General features: G+C 38.4%; 1 protein-coding gene across 7 annotated transcripts in view; it reads left to right on the plus strand.

Moving 5' to 3' along the window:
• FBXW11 (F-box and WD repeat domain containing 11) overlaps positions 1–24,353 on the plus strand; it is an 81,867-nt gene that overhangs the window by 35,030 nt on the left and 22,484 nt on the right. For all 7 annotated transcript variants that reach the window (XR_009154873.1, XR_009154875.1, XR_009154874.1 and 4 more), the window contains 2 exons: positions 12,228–12,290; positions 14,050–14,275. Coding sequence is in view for 3 of the 7 variants with exons in the window: in XM_058180746.1 (XP_058036729.1) it covers positions 12,228–12,290; positions 14,050–14,275 (289 nt within the window). In the remaining 4 variants the exon portion in view is untranslated. The remainder of the gene's footprint in view (positions 1–12,227; positions 12,291–14,049; positions 14,276–24,353) is intronic.

The raw sequence follows: 24,353 nt of genomic DNA on the forward strand, positions 1-24,353 counted from the left end.
CAATGTTTTGCTATCTTTCCGATGGGATATTTTATTTTTTCAGCCTAATGATGCCTCTTTCACTTGAATAGTCTCCTCTTTGGATCTCATTTTGACTGTTCCAGTGAACAGCTATCAAATGCAAATGGAACACCCAGAACAACAAGAAAGCCCAGTTGCCTCTTGAAAAAACACCTGTGGGTCAACCATGACCTGGATGACTGAGAATCTCCATAGACATGTAACACTCAGAAGAAATTCCACCTTTATCTGTTTCATTTGTCATGGAAATAATAAGGAAACAGACAGCATCTGTCCATGAAACATCTTGTCAGCCATTTGTCCCATCATATATGAGCGACCAAAAATGGGGGTGAGTGTATTAAAATGACTGTAATTCCTCAATGGTTAATGCCACACTTTTGTCAAACCCCTTGAATGAAAGCTGCAAATCTTTACTCTCATCTTGAGTGTTTAATTTCAAATTTAATGTGGTAGTGTACAGAGGCCATATGCTAAAAAAACCCCATCTCAATATATTCAAATCTGTACATTCATATCCACCAATTCTGGAAGGTACTAATCAATGCTTTTGATCAGTGGTGAAATTCAAATTTTTTTACTATCGGTTCTGTGGATGTGGCTTGGTGGGCATGGTGTGGCTTGGTGGGCATGGCTTGGTATCAGGGTTTCAAGTAACACCCCCAACGAAATCAAACGGAGGCTTGGGCGTGGCAGGGGAAGGATACTGGAAAATCCCCATTCCCTCCCTACTCCTGGGGGAAGGATATTGCAAAATCTCCATTCCCACCCCACTCTGGGGCCAGCCAGAGGTGGTATTTGCCAGTTCTCCAAACTACTCAAAATTTCCGCTACCAGTTCTCCAGAACCTGTCAGAACCTGGTGGATTTCACCTCTGCTTTTGATACTTTAATAGAATAGATTTCCACTTACAGTCTCTGCTTTCTAACATGTATATATGTATGAAATGAAATGTGTGTGTGACAGGAGGTGCTAATGGTTATAAAACTTTGCAAGGTAAAAATGAACTAATATGAGAGTAGCTGAAAAAAGCAGGTGGTACTTATACTTTTGAAGATCTAAATATTTTCCAGAATTGTGTTACAATTGTTCTTTTTGACTGTAAAATGTATTATAGTTAGGAATCCGTTGAACAAAATGCAATCTTTCATTCCATTTCCTGACCCTTCTACGTGAATGGAAACTATTGTTTCCACCCCATTATAAGGAGGGTTTCCACTATGCTCTTCTATGGAGCTCAGTTTGAGGTTTAAAACACATGCCATTACTAAAACAAATACAAACAGAAGTAGTTTAGGTGTGGATAAAAATATTTCTGTTGCTGCAATTGGAGCTGAATTGGGAATCAATACAAATTCTTGGTCTAAATTAGGATGTACAATTATTGGTACAAAATCAATGCTATGGAAACAGACTCCCAAAACTTTGTTTAACATTAAATCTCAGGAGACCTCTTGGATCAATTGACAACTTACTGTATTTTTTGGAGTATAAAACGCTCCAGACTATAAAACGCACCTACCTTTTTTTGGGGAGGAAAACAAGAAAAAAAATCTGCCTCTGCCTCCCAGCAATTTGCCTCCTTGCAGTAAATAGCCCATTTCAGCTTCAGCACATCCTGATTAGCACAAGCAGCTGATTGTCGGTTGGATTGGCCTTCCGAAGATCAGCTGTTTCTGGCTGCAGGGATTGCCATAGCCTATTGCAGCCTCTGCACCCCCTATTTTCCAGGGACCAGCGGGTGGGTGGGACTACATTCGGTGTATAAGACACACCCAAATTTTCACCTTCTCTTGGGGGGGGGGGGGAAGTGTGTCTTGTACTCCAAAAAATATGGTATATCAGGAGCTGTGGTCTCTCTTGTTTCTTGTCCAACAGTCTCTGTAACCCAAGTTAAAAAGGTTGCTACAAAAATAATTTTGGATATAGACGCTCAAGAGAGTTAATAGTTACCTTTAGTAAGGCTGGCATATTGAAATGGATGAGTCACTATAAGCACACCTTCCAAATTGCGAAATACTGAAACAGAAATGCCCAAGCATTTTCGCGTGGTATTTATCAAGAGAGATTTGAGCAGCTGGAAACAATGTAAATATGGAAGGTTTAAATGGAAGGTTTAGGACACTTGTATTTGAGGGATCCTGGACGCTCTCTGAGAGTGCTTGTTTTCTTGCAGATGTTTCATTACCCAAACTAGGTAACATCATCAGTGCTAGTGCAATGGTTGCGGCTCTACTTGTATTTGTGGAGACCCAAATATAGATGGCATAAAGGTAGTCCTTGACTAGAGGGTTTAATGACAGTTTGAAGTTCCAGGGGCTTTGAAAAAGCGACTTATGACTCATCCTTGAAGTTGTGACTGTCGCACCATTCTCATGGTCATGTGATTGCAATTTGGACACCTGGCATCTGGCTCACACTTACAACCTTTGCAGCATCTTGTGGCCATGTTACAATTTGCAATCAACCAACTTCTGACAAGCAAAATTAATTAGGCTGGCCGGATTTGCTTAACAACCGTGTGATTCACTTAATGAACCCAGTAAAATGGTCATAAATTCAGGTTTGGTCACATGATGACTCACTTTATCGATTTACGATGCAAATGCCTATCCCAGTTGTGGGTCTACCTGTAGTATATATATTATTTGAATTATATGCACTGTAAAAGAAAGAGAGAGAACAGTATCTTGGACCACACATTAGATAAATTGCCTATTGGGAACCTTATACAGGTAATCCTTGTCTTACAACACTTCTTTTAGTGACCATTTGAAGTTATGGCACTGAAATAGTGGCGTATGATCATTTTTTACACTTAATGACCTTGGCAGCATCCCAGTAGTCACGTGATTTACATTCAGATGCTTGACAACTGACTCATATTTATAATGGTTGCAGTGTTCAGGAGTCATTTTGCGACCTTCTGACAAGCAAAGTCAATGGATAACCCAGATTCACTTAACAACCATGTCATTTATTTAACAACAGCACTCATTCACTTAACAAATGTGACAAGAAAAGTTGTAAAATGGGATAAATTCACTTAACAAATTTTTCACTTTTTCAACCACTAGACCAAATATCATATTCTTATGGAACCATTTTTTTTTTTTTTTTTTTTAAATGCTTATCTGGAATGTGTTTGTTTGGTTTGTTTGTTTGTATCCCGCATTTCCCATTTTTACAAAAAAACTCAAGGCAGTGAACCTAACCAACATACCTTTCTCCTCCTATTTTTCTCACAACCACTATCCTGTGAACCTTATTGATATCAGAACGTATATAAAATAAATCACACATCCCTGGCCAAACAATATGTTTAAATAAATTCCTAAGAGAGCAGAAGCTAACTGAAACTGGCACTAAGTTAAACCCAACATCTTTCTGCAAATTTGGCTGCTTAGTTCATGTTTATTTCCCATATTCATTACAGTGAATATGGGAAATGCAGTAGCTTGGACACCCATTCAGGTAATCCTTTTTAGTACCAGTGGCAAAAATAACAGCTTCAAATATTTCCTTTAGCTAGCTAAGAGTCATTCCTATTCTTGCTTTTGGATTCCTCCCCCTCCCCCCCCCATTCATTTTTTTTGGGGGAAAGGTAGTTCATTCCATAGTCAACTGCTTATATTTCAGAAAACTGTTGAGTGGAGAATTGCTTGATCGTCATTATAATATCACACATGGAATATAATTTAAAAGTCTTGAGTGTGAGAGTGTTCTCTCATTGCAGTTCTCATTGTTCAGTATGCCACTACGTAGCAAAAAAATTTTTTTGACCCAAATCTTGTAGGTTTTCAGCATTATTGTCTGAATATAATGAATTAATTAAAAAAGAGCAGCAAAGTCTGCCATTTTGTTTCATGTTCCAAAAATACCATTTAGAACAGGGGTCTCCAACCTTGGCAACTTTAAGCCTGGCGGACTTCAACTCCCAGAACCCCCCAGCCAGCTTTGCTGGCTGGGGGGTTCTGGGAGTTGAAGTCCGCCAGGCTTAAAGTTGCCAAGGTTGGAGACTCCTGATTTAGAAATATTGCAGATGTCCACATACTCAGTAGATGCCTGGGGTCTAAAAAATATGCATTTGAAAATGGTACTTCAGCACTGTACTCAGATCCTGACTATGGGAATCCTTTTTGTTGCTCTTTCAGTTAATTTGCTTTTGAACAGTTTACTTTGTAATTTACTCTTGCACAGAGCTCTCACGAGGGGAACTTCTCTGTAGCTGATGAGGTTATTTTAGTGTGCTGTGATCTTCATTGCTGCGATAAATTGACTCATAATTGAAGTGGCATCTGTACTATATATCCTGTTTTCTGCAGCCTCAAATAAATGTCTCCATAGTACATGACCAAATACTGATTTTTATATTTTAATAGTATGACTTTGATATACACAGCATGCTAATATCAGAACTTGTATTACATGTGTTTTGACTGATGGGAAATCTTAGATGCTCTCTGAGGTGCAAAGATGCCATCGTTAGTCCAGAGCTTTTCTCAAAGTCTGTTTGAAGTTGAAATTGCTTTTTAAAGGGGTCATGAATACTTTTTGTCAGCACTAGATCAACCTTAAATTCAAAACTAAAATAGCACTCTCTTTATTATTACCCTATAGAACAAGATGTTGAACAGTTGAATTCCTTCTCCTGTCAGGCATATGATAGTCATTATGGAGGAAGCAGAATAAACAATTCCCAATCCCTGATGAATTTTAGTATAGAAGATTGGGGAGGGGGTGGTGTCTTGGTTATTCCCATACTACAATTTATTATGAGCCAATAATCTGTCTCTGATTCCTGTGCCATTAAGTTTTCTCAGTGTCTCTTTTTCTCTTTGCAGGTGACTTGGTTCGAATGGTTGTGTAAAATGCCACAACAATAGATATAGCCATTCCCAATGTATTCCAGCATAGGATAAGGCCTCTGGAATGGAGATTTGTAAATCAATAAAACATAAATACACAGAGAGAATGAAAGCAGCCACTTAATTTGAATTTTGCTTTTAAAAATTGGGAACTAACAATTCCATCACTATAAATATTTCAGTGGCTTCTTTTAGAACTCGTATTCTATTTCCCTTTCCTTTTTTTCTATTCAGTCCACCTGTTCTTTCAAGATAAAATGTGATTTTTCAAGTGACTGGTACATTGTTTCTTAGATTAGCCTTCTTACATTAGCCTGTAACATGTAGCAGCTTGAAATAGAATGAAAAGTGGCACATGCACATCATCATCATCATCATCATCATCATCATCATCATCATCATCATCATTATTATTATTATTATTATTATTATTATTATTATTATTATTATTATTTGCATTTATATCCCGCCCTTCTCCGAAGACTCAGAGCAGCTTACACTATGTTAGCAATAGTCTTCATCCTATTTGTATATTTATATACAAAGTCAACTTATTGCCCCCAACAATCTGGGTCCTCATTTTACCTACCTTATAAAGGATGGAAGGCTGAGTCAACCTTGGGCCTGGTGGGACTAGAACCTGCATGATCCCTCCTATTCTTCTTCTCAACATTTATGTACTGCATTAATGTGAAAAATCTTAAAGACTGTTCCCGTTCACATAGATTTCCGTCTGATGCAGGGTCATCCTTTAGTAAATCTTGGATCAGGTGCAGAATTCTTCTTTGGTTGGAAGTGAATGCAGTTCTGCCATTTATGCGGAAGCATAAGGAAAATAAGGGGCTATTGAAAGTCTATTCTTTCTACTCAGTTTTCAAACAAATGCCTGAAGAAATCTTAAGTTCCACCCTTCCGAGTGGTGCAAAGGATTAAAAAAGGGAGCTAACAAATTCAACATCGTTCTGGGGATGAAAGCTGCTCAAGAAGAAGGCATGAGCTATCTAAAATGCTTATATTGGGCAACTTTTTAGAACTGCTTTTGTTGGTAATCAGCATCTCAATTTTTTTCATCTATAGATGATGTGTCAATACTAGCTTGAGAATAAATGTAGAACACCTGATGGACACAATAATGATGTTTAATTTTTATATGAATGCTATTTAGAAGGCTATTTAGGCATAATCGTCAACTCCCTGACCTCCGGACCTTCCGCCGCGAGCTGAAGACTCTTTTATTCCATTGTGCAGGGCTAGCTTCAATATAGTTTCAATATAATTTTTAATTTTTAATGGGGTTTTATTTATTTATTTTAAATTTTAGCCATATATTGAATTAGTTTTTTAAATGATTTTTAACTTTTGTTATATGTGTTTTTATCAGCTGTAAACCGCCCTGAGTCCTTCGGGAGAAGGGCGGTATAAAAATCTAATAAATAATAATAATAATAATAATAATAATAATAATAATAATAATAATAATAATAATAATAATAATAATAATAATACAAGTAATGAAATGTGTCCCCCCCAAACTACCATGTTTCCCCAAAAATAAGACTTTTGACCCTGAAATAAGCACTTGGCCTTATTTTCAGGGAGGTCTTACTTTTCCACATGTACTGGGGGTGGGGAACTGCCCCTCTTACCAGCAGCTTGAACAGCTGATCGGGGGGGACCTGCCACCACCTCGAAGAATCCCGGCCTCTCTTGCAGCCGATTGCGGCTACAAAAGCAGTAGGAGGCCCCATGCGCCTCGTGCCTCCTTCAAGAACAGTCTTACCTCACTCAGCTGCAATGGCCTATGTTCTTGGCACATGCCAGGCTTTGCCTGCCCTGCTTGCTGGCCCTGCTGGCAGCTGAGTGGCTGCCTGTGCTGCTGCTGGCCTCATGGGAGCTCTTTGCCCTCCTGGCAGTGCTGCTTTCGGCCGTCCTGCTGGGCTGCTCCTGCCTGATATGGGGCGAGTTGTCCCAGATCTACCATGGTGGGCATGGAGCTCCAACCATTGGAGCTGGCAAGTCCAATGACGAGCAAGGCTGCAGCGGTGGCAGGACATGTTAGGACAGCACTGGCCAGTTGCTCATCATCAGGCCACTCTCCTGGCTGGGACTGGCTGGAAGCAGCACCAGCAGGCAACGAGGTGTGCGGCCAGCATGAAGAACAGGGAGGCAATGGCAATGATGGGACATCCAGTCGCAGTGGCATGACCAGGGTGATGACATGATGCAGTATCCTGGGAAGCATGGCTGAAAGTGCATGCACGGCTGCAGGGGCAGCCAGACCCCGCCCCCCCCAGAAGAGCCTGCTGACGAGTGGCTGGCTGGCACTGCCCTGACATGTCCCACCACAGCCTCGCTCATCGTTGGACTCGCCAGTTCCGATGGTTGGAGCTCCATGCCCACCATGGTAGTCATGGTAGATCTGGGACCTACCATCGGATCGGGACTCGACAAGGGGCCCTTGGCTGCAAAGTTGCCTGGTGCCGCAGCAGGACTCAGGCTGGCAAGAGTGTGCAAGAGTGGACACCTCCAGGGGCCCAGAGAGATAGAATGAAGGCAGCTCCCGATCAACTCAGCTGCTCCATGAGTCACGATTAAGGGGCCCAGCTGCCATTAACTGAGGGGGAGGAGAAGGGCTGCATCCTGTGCTCGCCATTGCCACCCCTTCACTAGGGCTTACTTTTGGGGTAGGGTGCATATTGGGCCCACCCCAAAAAATAAAGCTAGGACTTATTTTCTGAATAGGTCGTATTTTCAGGGAAACACTAGCAAATAAACACATAATAACACTTTTTATTAATGGTTAATGTGGCTGTTCTTTCATGGACTCATGAAGATCATAAACTTTGCAAAAAGGCAGGAAAAATCTAGATTTTGATAGGATTGAGCAAGTGTTGTGTTTCAAATCCTAGAAGTGGTTTTCAAAGCCACAGGGAAGCATAATACCCATATATCTTTAAAACTTTTCAAATGAACATTTTAGGTGGTGGGGTTTTTTAATTTTGTTTCTATTGGGTCATGGGATGGTTAGTGAATTACTGTTAGTGTCTGATGTGAAAATTCGGACTTAAACGAGTGTTGAAGTTGGATTAAGGAGCCAGTTTAATAATTTTATGACTATTAGATATAATAAGGAAGTCTCACAGTTAATAGTCTTAAGCTTACAATAACTAAATACAATTGAATCTTCACGTCACTGTGCTTTGACATCTTACTCTCCATAGTCCTGGAGGACATTCAGCAAGTTTTCTTACGCTAACATATATTGTAGCTGTATTTTTGCAATCACTTGTAAAAAATACCTGTAATAATGTCTTCTTCTAGATGGCTTTAGCTGCTCATCCTAATATTTGAGTATAATAATACACTATAAATGATATTCAGCTAGATTTCTATTTGTTAATGTTTTTGTATGTTCTTTCTCTTCCTCTCTGAAATTGCTATATTTAATTATATTTTATTTTGGGGTTTTATTGACGATGTTAATGACTGACATATAAAAATAATTTATTGGCAGTCAGGTTCATTAGAAAGAGACTGCTCAACTGAAGCTGGAGTTCAGCATCCACAGTAAAGTAGTCATTTATAACTTCTGGGGAAGAAATAGCGAACTAAAGACTGCTTGCTAAAAGTGAAGCCAATGACTCTGGTGAAATGATGAGCTGATGAGTAGACTGGCTCTTCATAATTTCTTTGCAGACAAAGAGAGGTCTTAAGGTCACCCACAGATGTCCCAGATGGTTGCTTCTCATGAGGAAACCTCAAGATGGGAGCAGCAGTGCAGAAGAAATTGTGTTGTGTGGGTCTAACTCACAGGCTAGGCTTAGAGTTGTCACTTGCCACATACAACTTTCTCACTAGGTGTTAAACACTTGTCACATACAAAAAGGGACTGCATATGAAAATCAATGTTGAAATGTGGATAATGTTTGCTATGTCAGAGTTGGTGTGATTTCCGATGACTTAGAGAATAGAGATTTCATATCTCATAACTCTTCCTATACACTAATTATAAAGATATTTGTTACATAGGTAGAGGTAAATGGTTCTTTGTTTGCATAGTTAGAAATTTCAGTTTGGACTAATTGGGTGCAAATATTTTAAAAAACATGCCCACAGGTTTTGGGAAACAGACTGATATGTCTTGGGGGGGGGGGAGCAACTAGCAAACCAATTTTAACAGTTTCCTTCAGTTTTGTGTGTATTTCTATATAATGGAATGTGTGGATTACATTGGAGAACAAGGGAAAGAGAGGCAGCCTAAGAAACAATCGGATGAGAGACTGGAACCCCCCCCCCCGAGAGAGAGAGACACACACACACACACACACACACACACACACACACACACACACACGGCTTAACAGTCAGAGAAAGAAATTTAGGAAGGACCTGCCCTAATGGATCAAGCAGTTGAAACCAGAGGCAGGAAGTTGATACTTCTACATTTGAAAGATTCTGTTACTCTAGTCTTATAATAAAGTAGAATTTATTCATTTAGCCCCTTTCCCTGTCTGGTTTACCTGGGAGGGCTGACGTTCTGGGAGTCTTGTAATGCTAATGGAAATAGGAATGCAGTCAAGACTCAAGTTATACCGTGATAATTTCAAAACTTCATTTTTCACTGATTCTCCATTGGCTTTCAAATCCTTTGTTGCCATTCTGCATGTGATGTTCATCATAGATTCAAGCAACTGCTTATATAATCTATTGCTTCTCTTTTGAGGGAGGGGAAGGAGGAAACAGCTGTGGACACAGAACCTGATTCTGGTTCCCATTCATATTGGGATCTCATATCCAGGAGGGGATTGCAAGTCAGGCATAATTGAGCCATTGGGCTGTAGAAACATATTTAAGCACTTCTCATGTGAAAAGGTAGTCAAAACCTTTTGACTTTTTCAACGTATTTCAACATACAGATGTTTGATCTTCAGCAATATTGATAGATAAGGGAGATTTAAATATCATGCATCACTTACATTTCATAGTCCATTGTGTAACTTAAGTAAATCTAGATGCAGATTTTTTGTGTAAAAAGAACAAGTAAAACCAGTACAGGTAGTCCTCAATTTATGGCTACAGTTGAATGGTTGAATGCAGTCATTACGTGAAACACACACCTTTCTTTTGTTTTTTTTTGCTGCAATTGTTAAATGAATCTCCATAGTCATTCAGTGAATCACATGGTGGTTAAGAGAATCTGGCTTCCTTCATTGACTTTGCTTGTTGGAAGTCTCCTGGGAAGGTTGAAAATGGCGATTGCATGACCCCGGAATGCTGCAACCCTCTAGTACACGCTGGTTGCCAAATACCCAAATTTTGATTACATGATTGCAGGGATGCTGCAGCAGTTGAAATTGTGAAGACTGGTCTTAAGTGAATCTTGTTTGGCACCATCGTAACTTTGAACGGTCATTAAATCATGGTCATAAATCGAGAATTCCCCGTACATTTATCACTATTTGAAATATCTAAAATTAGAATCAAGCACACTGTCCACTTTGGGTGCAAATGATTAGAACATCATTAGGGAGGAACCGGTCTTACTAAAATCTCAGACATTTACCTTGATTTGCTCTTTGTGGTTAAAGCAAGCATGGTATCACCATACTTAGATTGAAAATGCTCTCTGAGTCCTGCAGAAAGTTTATAGATGCCTTTGAGCTTGGGAAAAAGTTTTTAAAAGCTGAGCACAAGTTTGGGCATCAAATCATTCCACTGTTCAGAAGGTCTTCTATAAGTGGAGAAGTTTTCAAACTATCAACTTGTCCAGGCCAGACTGCCTCAACGAGTTCAGGTGAAGAGCAGAACATAAGATGCTAAAAGAAATCTCTAATAAGAACCCTAGAATTTCATGCTGGGGCCTATAGGAGCTCTTGCTTCCATTGATATCAAAACATATGATTCTACCATTATAAATAAGTTGCAGAAATTAGATCCACATTGGAGGTGTGCCAAGAAGGAACCATTGCTGTCCAAAAAGAAGAACATGCAAGGCAAGTTTGGTCATGAGCACTTTAGAAAAGATTAGATCTTCTAGAACAGTGTGCTCTGGACAGATGAGGCAAAGATAAACTTATTTGGCTACATGTTCAGTGAAAACCAAAGACGGCGGCACATTTCCTTAGAAGAACTTGATACCAACCCAAAAGCATGGTTGTGGAGATGTTATGGTTTGGGGCTGTTTGGCTGCAATCGGGACCTGGGTGTCTGTCCATCACAGACTCCACTATGAATTCTTCATTATATCAGAGGGTGCTTGAGGGTAGTGTGAGAACAACTGTCAGAAGATGAAATTCAGCCAAAAGTAGACTTTGCAACATGTTTATTAAACATTGTTTATTAAACATTGCAAAATGTTTATTAAACAATTTACCACTAAACTGTGATAAATGCCCTAAGAAATGGCTGGGGGGGAAAAAGGAAATAAGTAAATATTGTGCATGCAATATAACTGCATTACTTTTATTTTGAAGGCAACTGCTTTTTTTTTTTTCCAGTTTATGGATGTGCGTATGTATGCGCCTATGCACCTTCAGAACCCTACTGGTTCACCCTTCCACAACAGTCCCAGTTTCTTATGTGGCCCCTTGGGAAAATTAATTGCCCACCCCTGGTACAAGATATGAAGTGCCAAAGGGAACGGTACCACGTACTGTTTCTGCCAAGGGGTGTCTTTATTTTTCCACAGAAGGAAATGATATGTCTATTAATTTGTTGTTAAATAAATAATTGCAACCTCTATTCTTCATAGGTTTTTTTTGTCCAATTACATCACTTATTTTTATATACTGTTTGAATAAAGTTAAAATATTACTATATCTACATGTGTTTGAAAAAAACTCTACATGGGGCTACTTCTTCACATGACTATATCTGAATTATTTTCTGCTGTTACTTTTCCGGTGTTTCTTGTTCTCTTGTTCCCCCAAAATAAGGTATTTTTTCCTTGCTTTGGTGTATATCTTCATGTGCTAATGATTGCTGTAGATATATTTTGAAAAGTTTGACTTGAAATTCAAGTCTTAAGTCTGGTAAGGAGGTTAGATAAATGAGATAGTGCTGCAGGTGAACAGTTTAGTAGCTTTTTATTATTCATTAATGACTTTATTTTAGGTTCTCATTTAAGATGGACTACTGAAATGGTGCGTTTCAGCTATTAAAAAGAATGCCCCCCCTTAATAAATGCTTTTATTTGTGATGAAGTTAAGTAATGGCTAGCAATTCTGCTGTGTAGCTATTAAGTAGGATTGTATAATGTGCAGGTGTGTCTCAGAAAAGATGTGACATATTGAAAGGTTCACAGAAGAAAATATACTTGTATTTCTTCTTTTTCCCCAGAACACATCAGTAATGGAGGATCAGAATGAAGATGAGTCTCCAAAGAAAAACACATTGTGGCAGGTAGGTTTGATTCAGATTTCCTTATATTTAATATTATCTTTAATAATTTATACAGTTACTGTAGAAATGTTCTCTTTGACACTGGTTTTATTTAGTATACTACTGAATAAGGAGCAGCTGTAAGAGCTTTTTATTTATTTATTTATTTATTTTTTGCATTTATATCCCACCCTTCTCCGAAGACTCAGGGCAGCTTACACTATGTCAAGCAATAGTCTTCATCCATTTGTATACTATATACAAAGTCAACTTATTGCCCCCCAACAATCTGGGTCCTCATTTTACCTACCTTATAAAGGATGGAAGGCTGAGTCAACCTTGGGCCTGGTGGGACTTGAACCTGCAATATTGCAAGCAGTTGCTGTTAATAATAGGCTGCATTAGCCTGTTGCGCCACCAGAGGCCCCTTTTATTTTGCTAATACTAAACAAGACAGAATTGCTAAAAATATTTGCTTGATCACTGAGACCCCAAGAAGCTCATCCAAAGTTCTTTATAATTGTTTATTAGTCTATTGTCCTAACTGATATGTTGATCCATACTATGGGTTCCTCATTTTTATGCCCATCTTCCTTACATTCCAGATTCTCTGCTTACATATTCTGAATTCCCTTCACTTTCTTTGATTCTTTTTCTTTTGCAGCTGATCTCACCACCACTAGGTGGTGCTGTAGGTACAGAAATAGAGATGCGTACTGCTTATATGAGAGAATATGAAGATTAATCGCTATGGAGATAAACATTCACTTGACATTTGATTTTTATTTTATTTTGTATTCACGTTGTAGTGATAGGAATTGTCTACCCAGACTGTACAATACCAAACAAGGATGCTTAATTAGTCCTTGACTTTATATACATCATACAAACAAACATGTATTGATTTGGTACATGAACTAATCCAGGGCTGTCAAACTCATGGCCCGTGGGCCAGATGCGTCATGCACTAGCCACACCCCCTCTCAGTTTAGCGAAGTGTGACAGCGGGGGTTTGACACCCCTAATCTAATCCATTCCACCCTGGGGTTGTTGTTTTTTTAATCAGAGCTTTTTTTGTAACAACTGGCAGTTCTTAACAACAGCTTGCTTTTATAAAATTGAAAAATATTCTGGTAAATATTTGTATTTTGAATGATTGATTATCTGCCATCAAGTGGTTTTCAATTTCTAACAACCAACAGAGCCAACCAACTGAGTCCATCTATTTTGCTGCTGGTTGTCCTCTTCGTTGCATTTTTCCCACCTTTCTCAGCATCAGAGCCTTTTTCAGAAAGTTGCATCTTCATATAATGTGTCTGAAACTTTGCATAATATGTCTGAAGTTTGTACTTTAGTACATGGTGAATGTTAGTAACAACTTGTTTAGCCACAGTTACTGTGATAAATAGATAAAGTTTTTAATTACTGGCAATAATTTTATTAAGAATGAAGTATTTATTCTGTATTTGGGGGATGGGGGTAGAATAAATCTAGTGACAGTATTTCAGTTGCTAATTTTTCTAATGAAAACCAGATGGAAACATATATATAAAGAATGTATCAGGTAATAAGAAATTTCTCATTCAGGATTGGGGGGAAAAAGGATACCAATTGGCATTTCTTGGAAGTGAATCAAACTGTTTAGACTAAATGTATCACATGCAAAATTTGAATAACATGTCTATTGCTATTAATATCTGTAATAGAATATCTGCAATACAGTATTCTAAAAGTTAAAGAGGAAACATTTTTTTTCTTCTTTGTGTTTTTCATAAAACAGATAAGTAATGGAACTTCATCTGTAATAGTCTCAAGGAAACGACCATCTGAAGGAAATTACGAAAAGGAAAAAGACTTGTGTATTAAGTATTTTGACCAGTGGTCTGAATCAGATCAGGTTGAATTTGTGGAACACCTCATTTCACGAATGTGTCACTATCAGCATGGACATATTAATTCCTACTTAAAGCCCATGCTGCAAAGGGATTTTATCACTGCTTTACCAGGTAGGTTTTGTTGCATGTTGTAATGAAATGTACATTACAAATTTAACAAATTTTATTAATCACTAAAAGAATTATTATATGCTTTGTACTCCAGTCTGAATAATTGTGATGGCCACTGGATGCCAGTATTGTTCCATTTAAAAATAGATTTTGAACTGTGTGTTTTAAATGGAGTTGTTGCAAATTACTACATTAAGGCTTTCCCTAATTTTGAACCTTGACAAAGGATTTGGTTTATAGAGGATTGTACTCTGTTGGGGTTTTCCTAGCTGCTATTGTAATCTCGTTTGGAAGTAAGCAATCTCTCTGCTCTTTCAGCTGATCTACTTAGGGTTTTTTTTTTCCTCCCTCTCTCTGACTTTAAAATTTTACATCTGTTGTCGTTAGTGTTCTGTTCTTCACTTTTGAAGAAAAAAGTGGTGTGTGGGGGATTAGTTATTCAGAACACCCTAACACCCAGATTCTAAATAGTTACATGGAAATAAGTTCATTGTAGACCCTCCACTCAGTCAAGCTGTGGAATGTATTTAGAAAAGGGGAATCCCAAAACATGTCACTGTCCTCATATGAAACCTATAAACAAATCAGGAAGACACATTACAAACAAAATATGGTGAAACAGACTGGTTCCAGGTTGCAGAGGAATGAGACATACTCTCACTGTATACTCTCCCCTTAATTATTAAACCTATATGCTGACTTTATATTAAGAAAAACTAGGTTGGAAGAAGATGAACATGTTTTCAAAATGGAGGAAGAAACATCAATATCCTGTGGTATATTGATGACACTACTCTGCTAGCTGAAAAATGCAAGGGTTCTTTAAGCTCTAGTAATAGAGTTGTCTCAAACTGTGAGCTGTGGGTGACTAATAATAATAAAAACAACAACAACTGTTAAGTTTTTACCAGACTGTGAATCAAATTGAAGATTAAATCTATTATGATAATAATAACAACAACAACAACAACAGACAGTGATTGCTGCCTATGGAAAGAAGCTGAAGAAACAGTGGAGCACCTGGTAAACTGTTGCAAGATGATCACACAGATTGACTACAGGCAGTGGCATGACAAGTAGCAACAAAGATGCATTGGAAGATCTGCAAAAATACCATTTGCCTGTAAGCAAGAACTGGTGGGACCATAAAATAGAGTAAGTCATAGAAAATGAAGAAGTTAAATTGTTCTGGGACTTTAGAATTCAAACAGACAGGCACCTGCCACATGACACCCTGGACTTAACAATTGTTGATAAGAAAGACAAAAAAAGTCTGAATAGTGGATGTGGCAGTGCCTGGAGATGGTAGAAGAGAAGAGAAAGAAAAGATAATAAAATACAAAGAAACAGAAATAGAACAACTGTGGCAAAGGCAAGCCAGGGCAGTACCAATAGTAATAGGCACTTTGAGTGCAATCCCAAAACAACTGGAGCACCACTTGATCACCATAGGTATTGACAAATTCACAATCAGTCAATTGCAGAAGGTGGCTTTACTTGGAATAGCTTCCATCCTGCGATGATATCTGTAACACCATCAAACCTCCAAATTTGTCTATCTCATGTCCTTGGTAAGGACTCGAGAGGTAGCAAAAATGCCAAACCCAGTCTGAACAACTGTCTGACTCTGATGATTAATAATAATGATGATAATAATTTGACTGCTCAAGAACAAACAAGCTTTGCAGACTAATTCTGTGAAAACAAAAATTCAACACGCCAATAACAACAGCAAATGTTGCTTATACAATGAGAAAGTTGAAACAGTGGATATATTATCAATGACTGCAGCAAAGTCTCACAGACTGATTATCTATAATGTCACGATTGAGTTGCCAAAATTATACATTAGAAATTTTGCCAGAAGTTTTGGTTGGAATGCAGCAAAAATTACTGGGAACGTTCAAGTTGAGAAAGTTTTTGAAAATGAACAGGTCAAGATCTTGTGGAACTTTCGAATCCAAACAAATAAACATCTGGCACACAGCACACCTGACATCACTATTGTTGAAAAGAAAAAATCTGGTTCATTGATATTGCAATACCAGGTGATGCACGAATTGAAGAGAAACAGCTGGGGAAAATAATGAAATATTGCAATCTGCAAATTGAAGTTGAGCAATTGTGGAGGAAGACATCAATGGTTGTACCAATGGTAATAGGAGCCCTTGGAGCATACCCCAAAGGGATGCTGGCAGCAACCTGTAACAACCATTAGCATGTGTCAGGGGTATTTGTGACACATTTTTTAATGTTCAGTTGACTGAGTTTCATGTTTAGTGAATAAAAGAGATGATGATGATGATGATGATGATGATAACAACAACAACAACAACAATGGGATTGGAAGGGTCCTTGGAGTCTCCTAGTCTAATCCCTGCTCAAGCAGAAAATCCTATACCATTTCAGATAAATTGGTACCTTGGATGCAATCTTAAAACAACTGGAGCACCAGTTGTTCTGAGTACACTTGAAGTACTTCAGCACTGATAAATTCACCATCGGTCAGTTGTAAAAAGCGACTTACCTCAGAACATCTTACATCCTCCGACAATGTCTCTAATACCATCAACATCCACATCTGCCTATCGTAAGTTCTTGGAAAGGACTCGATACGTGGATAAAAACGCCAAATGCAGTCTGAACATCTGGCTGGCTGTGCAATGAACCATAACAATAGTACCAAGAAGTACAGTAAAAATGGGACTCACGTTAAACAGAAAGAAGACCAAACTAATCATAATAGGCACAACATCCAAGCATAGAATTATCAGTGAGGATATTGTAATGATAGACAATTTCTGCTTTTGGGAGTCAACCATCCTAAAACCATCATTAAAAGACCTGAAGGACAGATGATTAGGGACAGATCATCTTGGAGAATATCTGTGTGGTTCAACACTGACTTGATGGCATGTTAATCAAATCAGTCAGGGCAATTTGACATTCTTTGATTACATTTGTTGAATTGATTTTAAGTAACTGGCTTTTCTATGTCCCCTGAAATAATCAGTTTATCATTCATATTGTTGTCACTCCTTCAATGATGCTTCAAAAAGAGAGAATGAACTGAAGAGAAACTTGTTTTTATTGACTTTCTGTAATATTCAGCCAATTGTTTAAGAATGATAATTGGATGAAAGCTATGCTAGTGATTCATTCTCTCTGCCTGTGTGCTGGCTTTTCATGATGGTTGTTAGCTTTTGATTCTGACTTTTAGGTCTCTTCATGCTATCTTCTTGCCTTGTTTATCTTTTTTCTCCCTATTGTATATAAGCTAGCTAATTCACTGTTGCAATATTTGACTCGTAATTTTCTTTCCCCCACCCTGGTGCTCTTTCCATCACTTGGAACAAGAGCCATTTCTTTTATTTTCAGTACTTTCTTAATGATCCATTTCCTTCTCAGTCTATAATTTTTTATTAAACATTTTTCCTGACCTGCTGCTGCTTGATGTTCCCCAGATTCATCCCCGCTATCCGTCTTTAAACTTCTTACTTTTCTTTTCTTTGGCCTTCTCTATTTTTTCCTCTCTGTATTATTAGCTGTCTGGTAGGGCTGCGCAAAATATTTTAAATTCAATACCGAGTACGCGCCATTTGATGTTTATCTTACACTCAAAATGCATGTCCTGAATTCAAAATTCTGTCTTAAGGGATTGGTCACTTGGGAAGTATTTCAACTTCAGAACGGTTCTGTTTCGAATTTGGGAGTCATTCAAAATGATTTAAACAGCTTGTTTCGGAACGCAGAAGAACTGTTCCGAATTTGAAAAATGGGTTTCAAACTTGAAACACAATGCAATACTTTTTTTATTTAAAATGGTTCCACTTTGCAATGTGTATACCCATACTCTCTTGCATGGAATGCATTTAATTGTCTTTAAAGCCATGATACATCTGCATTTTTTGAAAATGAATTTGATTTTCTTTTCCATATGCATTTTTCAAATATTTATAAAACTGCAAGTTGGGAAGGAAAGGCAGCACGGTTCCTTTTCCTTTCTTTTTCTTCCCCCACCCACTGCAACTAGAAGCAAGCAGAGTTGCACTTCACTGCTAGAGAGTAATTTCAGCCTTACATATGAGGCCAGTGTTTACACTAAGGAGAGCCTGGCCCTTCTGCCCAAGGGTGCCTTGCTAATTCCCCTTCTCTTCGATTGCTGGGACAGCAGTCAGATTCCCCTTATCTGACATATTTCAGGGAATGTGAATTTCACCAGTAGATTCCTTAAATGCTTTAGAGCTGGATTGTTGGGAGTGGTCTCTCTGCCTAGGGCAACTAGAAGCCAAGCGGAGCCCAAACTCAGAAAGAATACATTGACATCAAGTCATTCTAGTTGCACTGCCTACTCAGACTAGTACCAGAGTACAACTACAGGTCTAAATGTTCGTTCTGGCAAGCCTTGCCTGAAAGCAATTATTCCCAAGAACATATTTCTCTTGAGTTCTGAACAGCAAGATTTATTAAGAATGAAATTACAGAAACAGCAGATGAATTCCATGCAAGTTATTCTACTTTCAAAAGAGAAACTTACACACTCCGATTAAGAAAGGAAGATTGCGCTATTTTTCTTTACATAGTTCCTGTGTAGAGGGGGATAAGGTTTGTGCTTTTTAATGGAGGTAAGACAGACTGCGCCTGTTGGCTGTGTGAAGTGGCTACTAGACTTTTACGATGTGATAACTAGCTCTCATACTTTAACAATTCTGGCCAGTCACATGACCATGCTTCCAATTTACTATGTCAACCTTCTTATTACAGTTGAAACACTGAAGATTGGCATCTATGCTCAGTTCCTATCAGATATTATACACAATTTTTCCATCTCACTGTTGGCTAACATCAGGCACTCCTACAACAACTTATATTTGCTGGTTGTCCTAAGAATGGGCTGTCTACCACTCAAACCATATTTATTGGGACCATGATGGTTTCAATCTTATTCCTTCCTGGAGCCCAAATTGTTGATACAATTGTTATCAAGATATTAAGAAGATTTTACAGGAAAGGAAGGCTTTATCTCTCCTTCTGATTTCCTTGCTTATGCGCTCACCTTTTCTTGACAAGAAGTAATGCTTCCTTCAGGTAATCCATGGAGGTTATTACCACTTTCTCCAAATTTCTGAACTCGTAGAAAGTATTATTTTTTTACTATGGAGTATTTCAGAAAAGCTTACAGTCTGGTTTATATAAAAATGTCCTGTGAAAGTTTGAGTATGCAGTAATGCCTTTAGGATTGGTAAACAATCTGTCAGTCCTTGAAAGACACATGAATCATGCTTGCTATGATTTTCTGGATGAGTTGTTGATAGCATATTTAGATGATCTGCGGATTTACTTAGAGGCTCATTCTCTCCGTAATCAAGTTTGAGTGGGTTTTTTTTTTAATGCCTTCATGACAACATTCTCTATGCTAAGCTAGAGAAATACACCTTTCACTTACCTATATTAACTGTATTAGATATATTAGAGCTATCATTTCCCTCTGGAGGTGTTTTATATAGCCAGTTAAAATATACTTAGTGTTGCCTTGGCAGTGACTCTTTACACTATCAAAGACATATAGCATTTCCTGAGATTTTCTCACATTTACCATAAGCTAATTCATCACTTTATGATTTTGACCATACTATTGGCTTTTTTTTTATTAAGAAGGATAATTTAAGTGAGCTTTCAATCCAAACTGACAATCCATTTATTATTATTATTATTATTATTATTATTATTATTATTATTATTATTATTATTATTATTATTATTATTATTGTTATTATTATTATTTCCATCCATCCTCCATCCAGTTCCTGCCTACCACTTTACAGATTGATATCTCTAATTGTGCCTTGGAAACTATGCTTTTAAAATCCTCCTCATCACTTGTGCTGGCCATGGGTCAGAGTAGAAGTATCTGTCACCGAGCCTGATTGGCAAACCTACAAATCTCCCATAGTTGCTGCTCATTCCACAGAGACTGTAGAATATGGTTTCCTGAGGGCTGTTTAACTGACCTGCTTTGTCAAGATTTCAACACTATTTTAGTGTTAGTTCTTTTTTTCTAAAAGGTTCCTTTTCCTTTGTTCCTTACTGTGATTTCTTCCCTACCTCAGGAGAACTCATTTGTTCAGACAATGAGTTCAAACCACCCAAGAGCTTCAGGCAACTCTACATCTCCTAGGGCAGGTGTCTCCAATCTTGGCAGCTTTAAGACTTATTATGGACTTCAACTCCCAGAATTCCTCAGCCAGCAAGCTTTGGCAATCGCCAGGATTTCTGACACTGAGGGAAAGGGGTATAGTATTTGGTAGAAGAGAGAGTTAGAAGCATCTCATCAGTTGTACTTTAAAAAAGGAAAACACATTCGGGCAATGAAACTGAAAGGGGTGGGGGGTGAGGATTGCCAGAGATTTCTCACTGTGCCACACACCATATCCCCCTTTACTGGTCTGAAGCAGGAAAAAAAGAGGGATGGTTCCAGATACATAGAAGGAGAAAGAAAGAAAATGGAGAGGACGATAATGTGGGAGCCCAAGAGCCATAGTTGCTCCAGGCATAGAAGTTAATTGTAGCAACAGCTAGTTGCTTTGTCATAAAGAAATACAGCAATAGCACTTAGACTTCCATACTGCTTCACAGCCCTCTCTAAGCAGTTTTACAGAGTCAGCATAATGCCCCCCAACAATTTGGGTTCTCATTTTACCAACCTCAGAAGGATGGAAGGCTGAGCCCACCTTGAGCTGATGAGATTGGAACTGCCAAATTGCAGGCAGCCAGCAGTCAGCAGAAGTAGCCTACAATACTACATTCTAACCACTGCGCCACCATAGCGCTTTCAGATAGTCACTTAAAAGATGGGAAAAGTAAAAGAAAGAAATATTGAAATTAAACTGCATATAAAGTAAGAATTGAACCTTCACGTTGACAAAAGAAAAAATTAACTGTTTTAGCATCTTGTACCTAGAATGCAACACAGAATCTTTATTAGCCATACTAAGTCTGTGAACTTTTAAGTCCAATCCAAGCCCAGACCCAATCAAGCTGTGCCAAGTTAAGTATCTGGGAAATTCTGCCAAGATTGCCACAAATGTATTTGCTCTCCTACATCTTCACTAGAGATGCAATGGAAAATTTAACTCAACAATTGAAAAAAACCTGCGCGCACACGCACACACACAAGTCAACTCTTGATAGTTTGAGGGCCATTTTGCCTGTGTTGCTGTTAGTATCATTTGATTTTTATTTACTTAAATGTTTAATTTCCCTATTAAAGTGTTTAGCATACATTGATCACAAACGTTTTCTGTTAATCATTCTCATATGATTTTTTTATTATTATTTTTTTTGGCCTTTGGGGCAAATATAAAAATCTTTACTGGGCACACTGAAAATTGTCTCCTCGGTGTTACTCCCAAACTATAGAACATACCTGTTTTTAGAAAAGTTGTCAAGAAGTAGCTTGTTTTGGTTTGAATGCTGTTTTTGACTAAAGCAGATTGCAGCACAGGACTACCTTGCTGGGCTCAGGATGGAAGACCAGGCTTTAGAAAGCCGTGGCAGACTACTTGTGTATTGCTGCCAAGGAAGCTATCCAGCAAGTTGCTAAAAGTCGGGTTTTACATGAAAGAAATTTTTCCGTCATAGTGCTATTATTAACAGAAGTCCAAGCCTTGATGTTTTTCTTCTTACCATTTTACTTTTGGATTCCTGCATACCATACCACCTAAATGGTTTTTCAGGAAGGGGATAAAAAATATTTTGAATGAATAACAGGATCATAACCTTTCCACAGAAGATTCTAGAGCAATTAAAAGGGTGCATTGTTTGGGGAATCCATTTGCAGATCAAAACAAAGATTCATTTTGCTTGAAGAGCTTTTGTGGCTTACTTGGTTAAATTTGTAATCTTAGCATTACGTTACTAGCCCAAATAGCAAGCACTAATCATTATAGAAAAAGTTATGTTCAAATGTAGCTTTAAAATCTCACCAGTAAAGAAATAGGGATGGGGGAAATGGTGTTTGCATAATCCTGAAAGATATATAAATGGCCATGACAGTTTATTCTGTCAGCTGTTCTGAATTAATCTTATAATTGGCTAATGTAACATAAAAACAAAACGTTCTGAAAAAGATAGTTTTATATAAACTTAGAATGTTCAGCTAGTTTCCTCTTGCTACCATCCTTTCTGAAATGTGCACCTGTCTACATATACATAAAATGGAAAATATTTGTGGTTTCTGGCTTCTTTTTAATGGAAAAAAGTGATAATTACAATATGAACTTTTTCAAAAATTGTAGTAGAATGTTTAGTCTGCATAGACTGTTCTTGTCAAGTTAGTTGTGGTTAGCATGTAGTGGTGAAGGCATTTGTTTCAAACTGCAGGCACACTATAGTGTCACATGATTTAGATGATGTTGCTGGAGTAGAGGCTGTTCCTAGAGTTATAAGTGTCAAGTTTGGGTTTGGTTTCTTGGTTACAGAGAAAGAAGGGGGGTTACCAAGCATATTTTTTCCAATGTACTATTCGAATATAGTCACAGTTTTTCTCCACCCAGTCTTTTCCTATATACTCAGAAAGAAACAAATTGACATAAATGATCATGTGGGCTGTTTTAATTGTTAATTACTTTATATCAAGGCATATGTTTTAACTGTTACTAATTCTTCCTTGTGGAGCTAGTATAAAATAATGAATTTAACAAATGAAGGTAAGTGACTGGGCCATTTGGACCCACAAGACTGAATGAATGGCGAATGTGAGAAACCATTTTGTCAATTTAGGGGAAAAAAACATGATAAAATGAATAGGCCTGAATTATAGAATTTTCCAGTAATGTGGAGTTAAAGTTTGTGTCAGCTTTGGAAACCATACTAGGCCGGAAGCTTCCGTGCTGCCACTTTCTCATGTGTGGAAAAGTAGGAGAGGGGATTTAGTAGAGGGGCCCATTAGACACAATAACATTCTTCCTGCCCGCCAAGGTCAGGCCGATACTGCATCTGGAGAAGGAGTGGTTGGAGTGCTGTCTCGAGATGGGACGGTTAGCGATTGGAGCATGTGATCGGCAGAGGAGTCGGGGTGGTTTTGGGGTTTTTGATTTACTGAGGGAAAACCTGGATCTCTCAGATTTGGATTTTTCCAGATGTGCCAGTTTACCTCTCCTAGTAAAAGAACTTTGAAAGATGCGTGCTTCGGAGGTTTTACTTGGCGAGGGGTTTTTCTGACAGTTTGGTTGCTGAATGTGATGAGATTGGTATATTTTGGAAGGCCTTGCACACGGCCAGTAGCTGCTTTGCAGAGGGCCAGGCCGAGCGTTGCCTCATCAGTAGCAGGAGGAGATTAGCTGGAGAAAGTAGAGTTCAGGGTGACTAGAAGGGCAGAGATGGGGAGAGACAAATGGCGGCGTAGAATTGAAGCAGAGGCAAGTGTGGTAGGGAGGGCGTCCTCATCTAACCTTGGCACAGTATTGGCCTAACAATTTCTACTAGGACTACCAACTGCTGTCTATTAAGTGATTCAGTTATATTTATTTATTTATTTATTTTATTCAATTTTTATACCGCCCTTCTCCCGAAGGACTCAGGGTGGTGTACAGCCAAATAAAAATCCACAATATGCATTTTAAAACAAGACTAAAACAAAACATATTACAAGATGGCCAAAATTTAAAACAGTTTAAAACCCTAAAATATAAATAGCCCCAGTTAAAATTTAGTAAAACTTCTAAGCCAGTCCCGCTTGAATAAATAGGTGCGTTTTCAGCTCACGGCGAAAAGTCCGAAGATCAGGCACTTGACGTAAACCAGGCGGAAGTTCGTTCCAAAGCGTAGGAGCTCCAACAGAGAAGGCCCTGCCCCTGGGGGCCGCCAGCCGACATTGTTTGGCGGACAGCACCCTGAGAAGGCCCTCTCTGTGTGAGCGTATATGAAGTTTTGCCTAATGAAAGTATCACTTAGCAATGGAAATTCTAGTTCCAATTAAGGTCATTAAATGAGGACGACTATCCAGGATGGTCCTACTGGTGGTGTTCCCCTCCCACATCAAGAAGTTGCCACTGAATTTTCTACTGGTCTTCAACCT

The sequence above is a fragment of the Ahaetulla prasina genome, chromosome 1 (assembly GCF_028640845.1).
Source record: "Ahaetulla prasina isolate Xishuangbanna chromosome 1, ASM2864084v1, whole genome shotgun sequence".
Taxonomy (NCBI): Eukaryota; Metazoa; Chordata; class Lepidosauria; order Squamata; family Colubridae; genus Ahaetulla; species Ahaetulla prasina.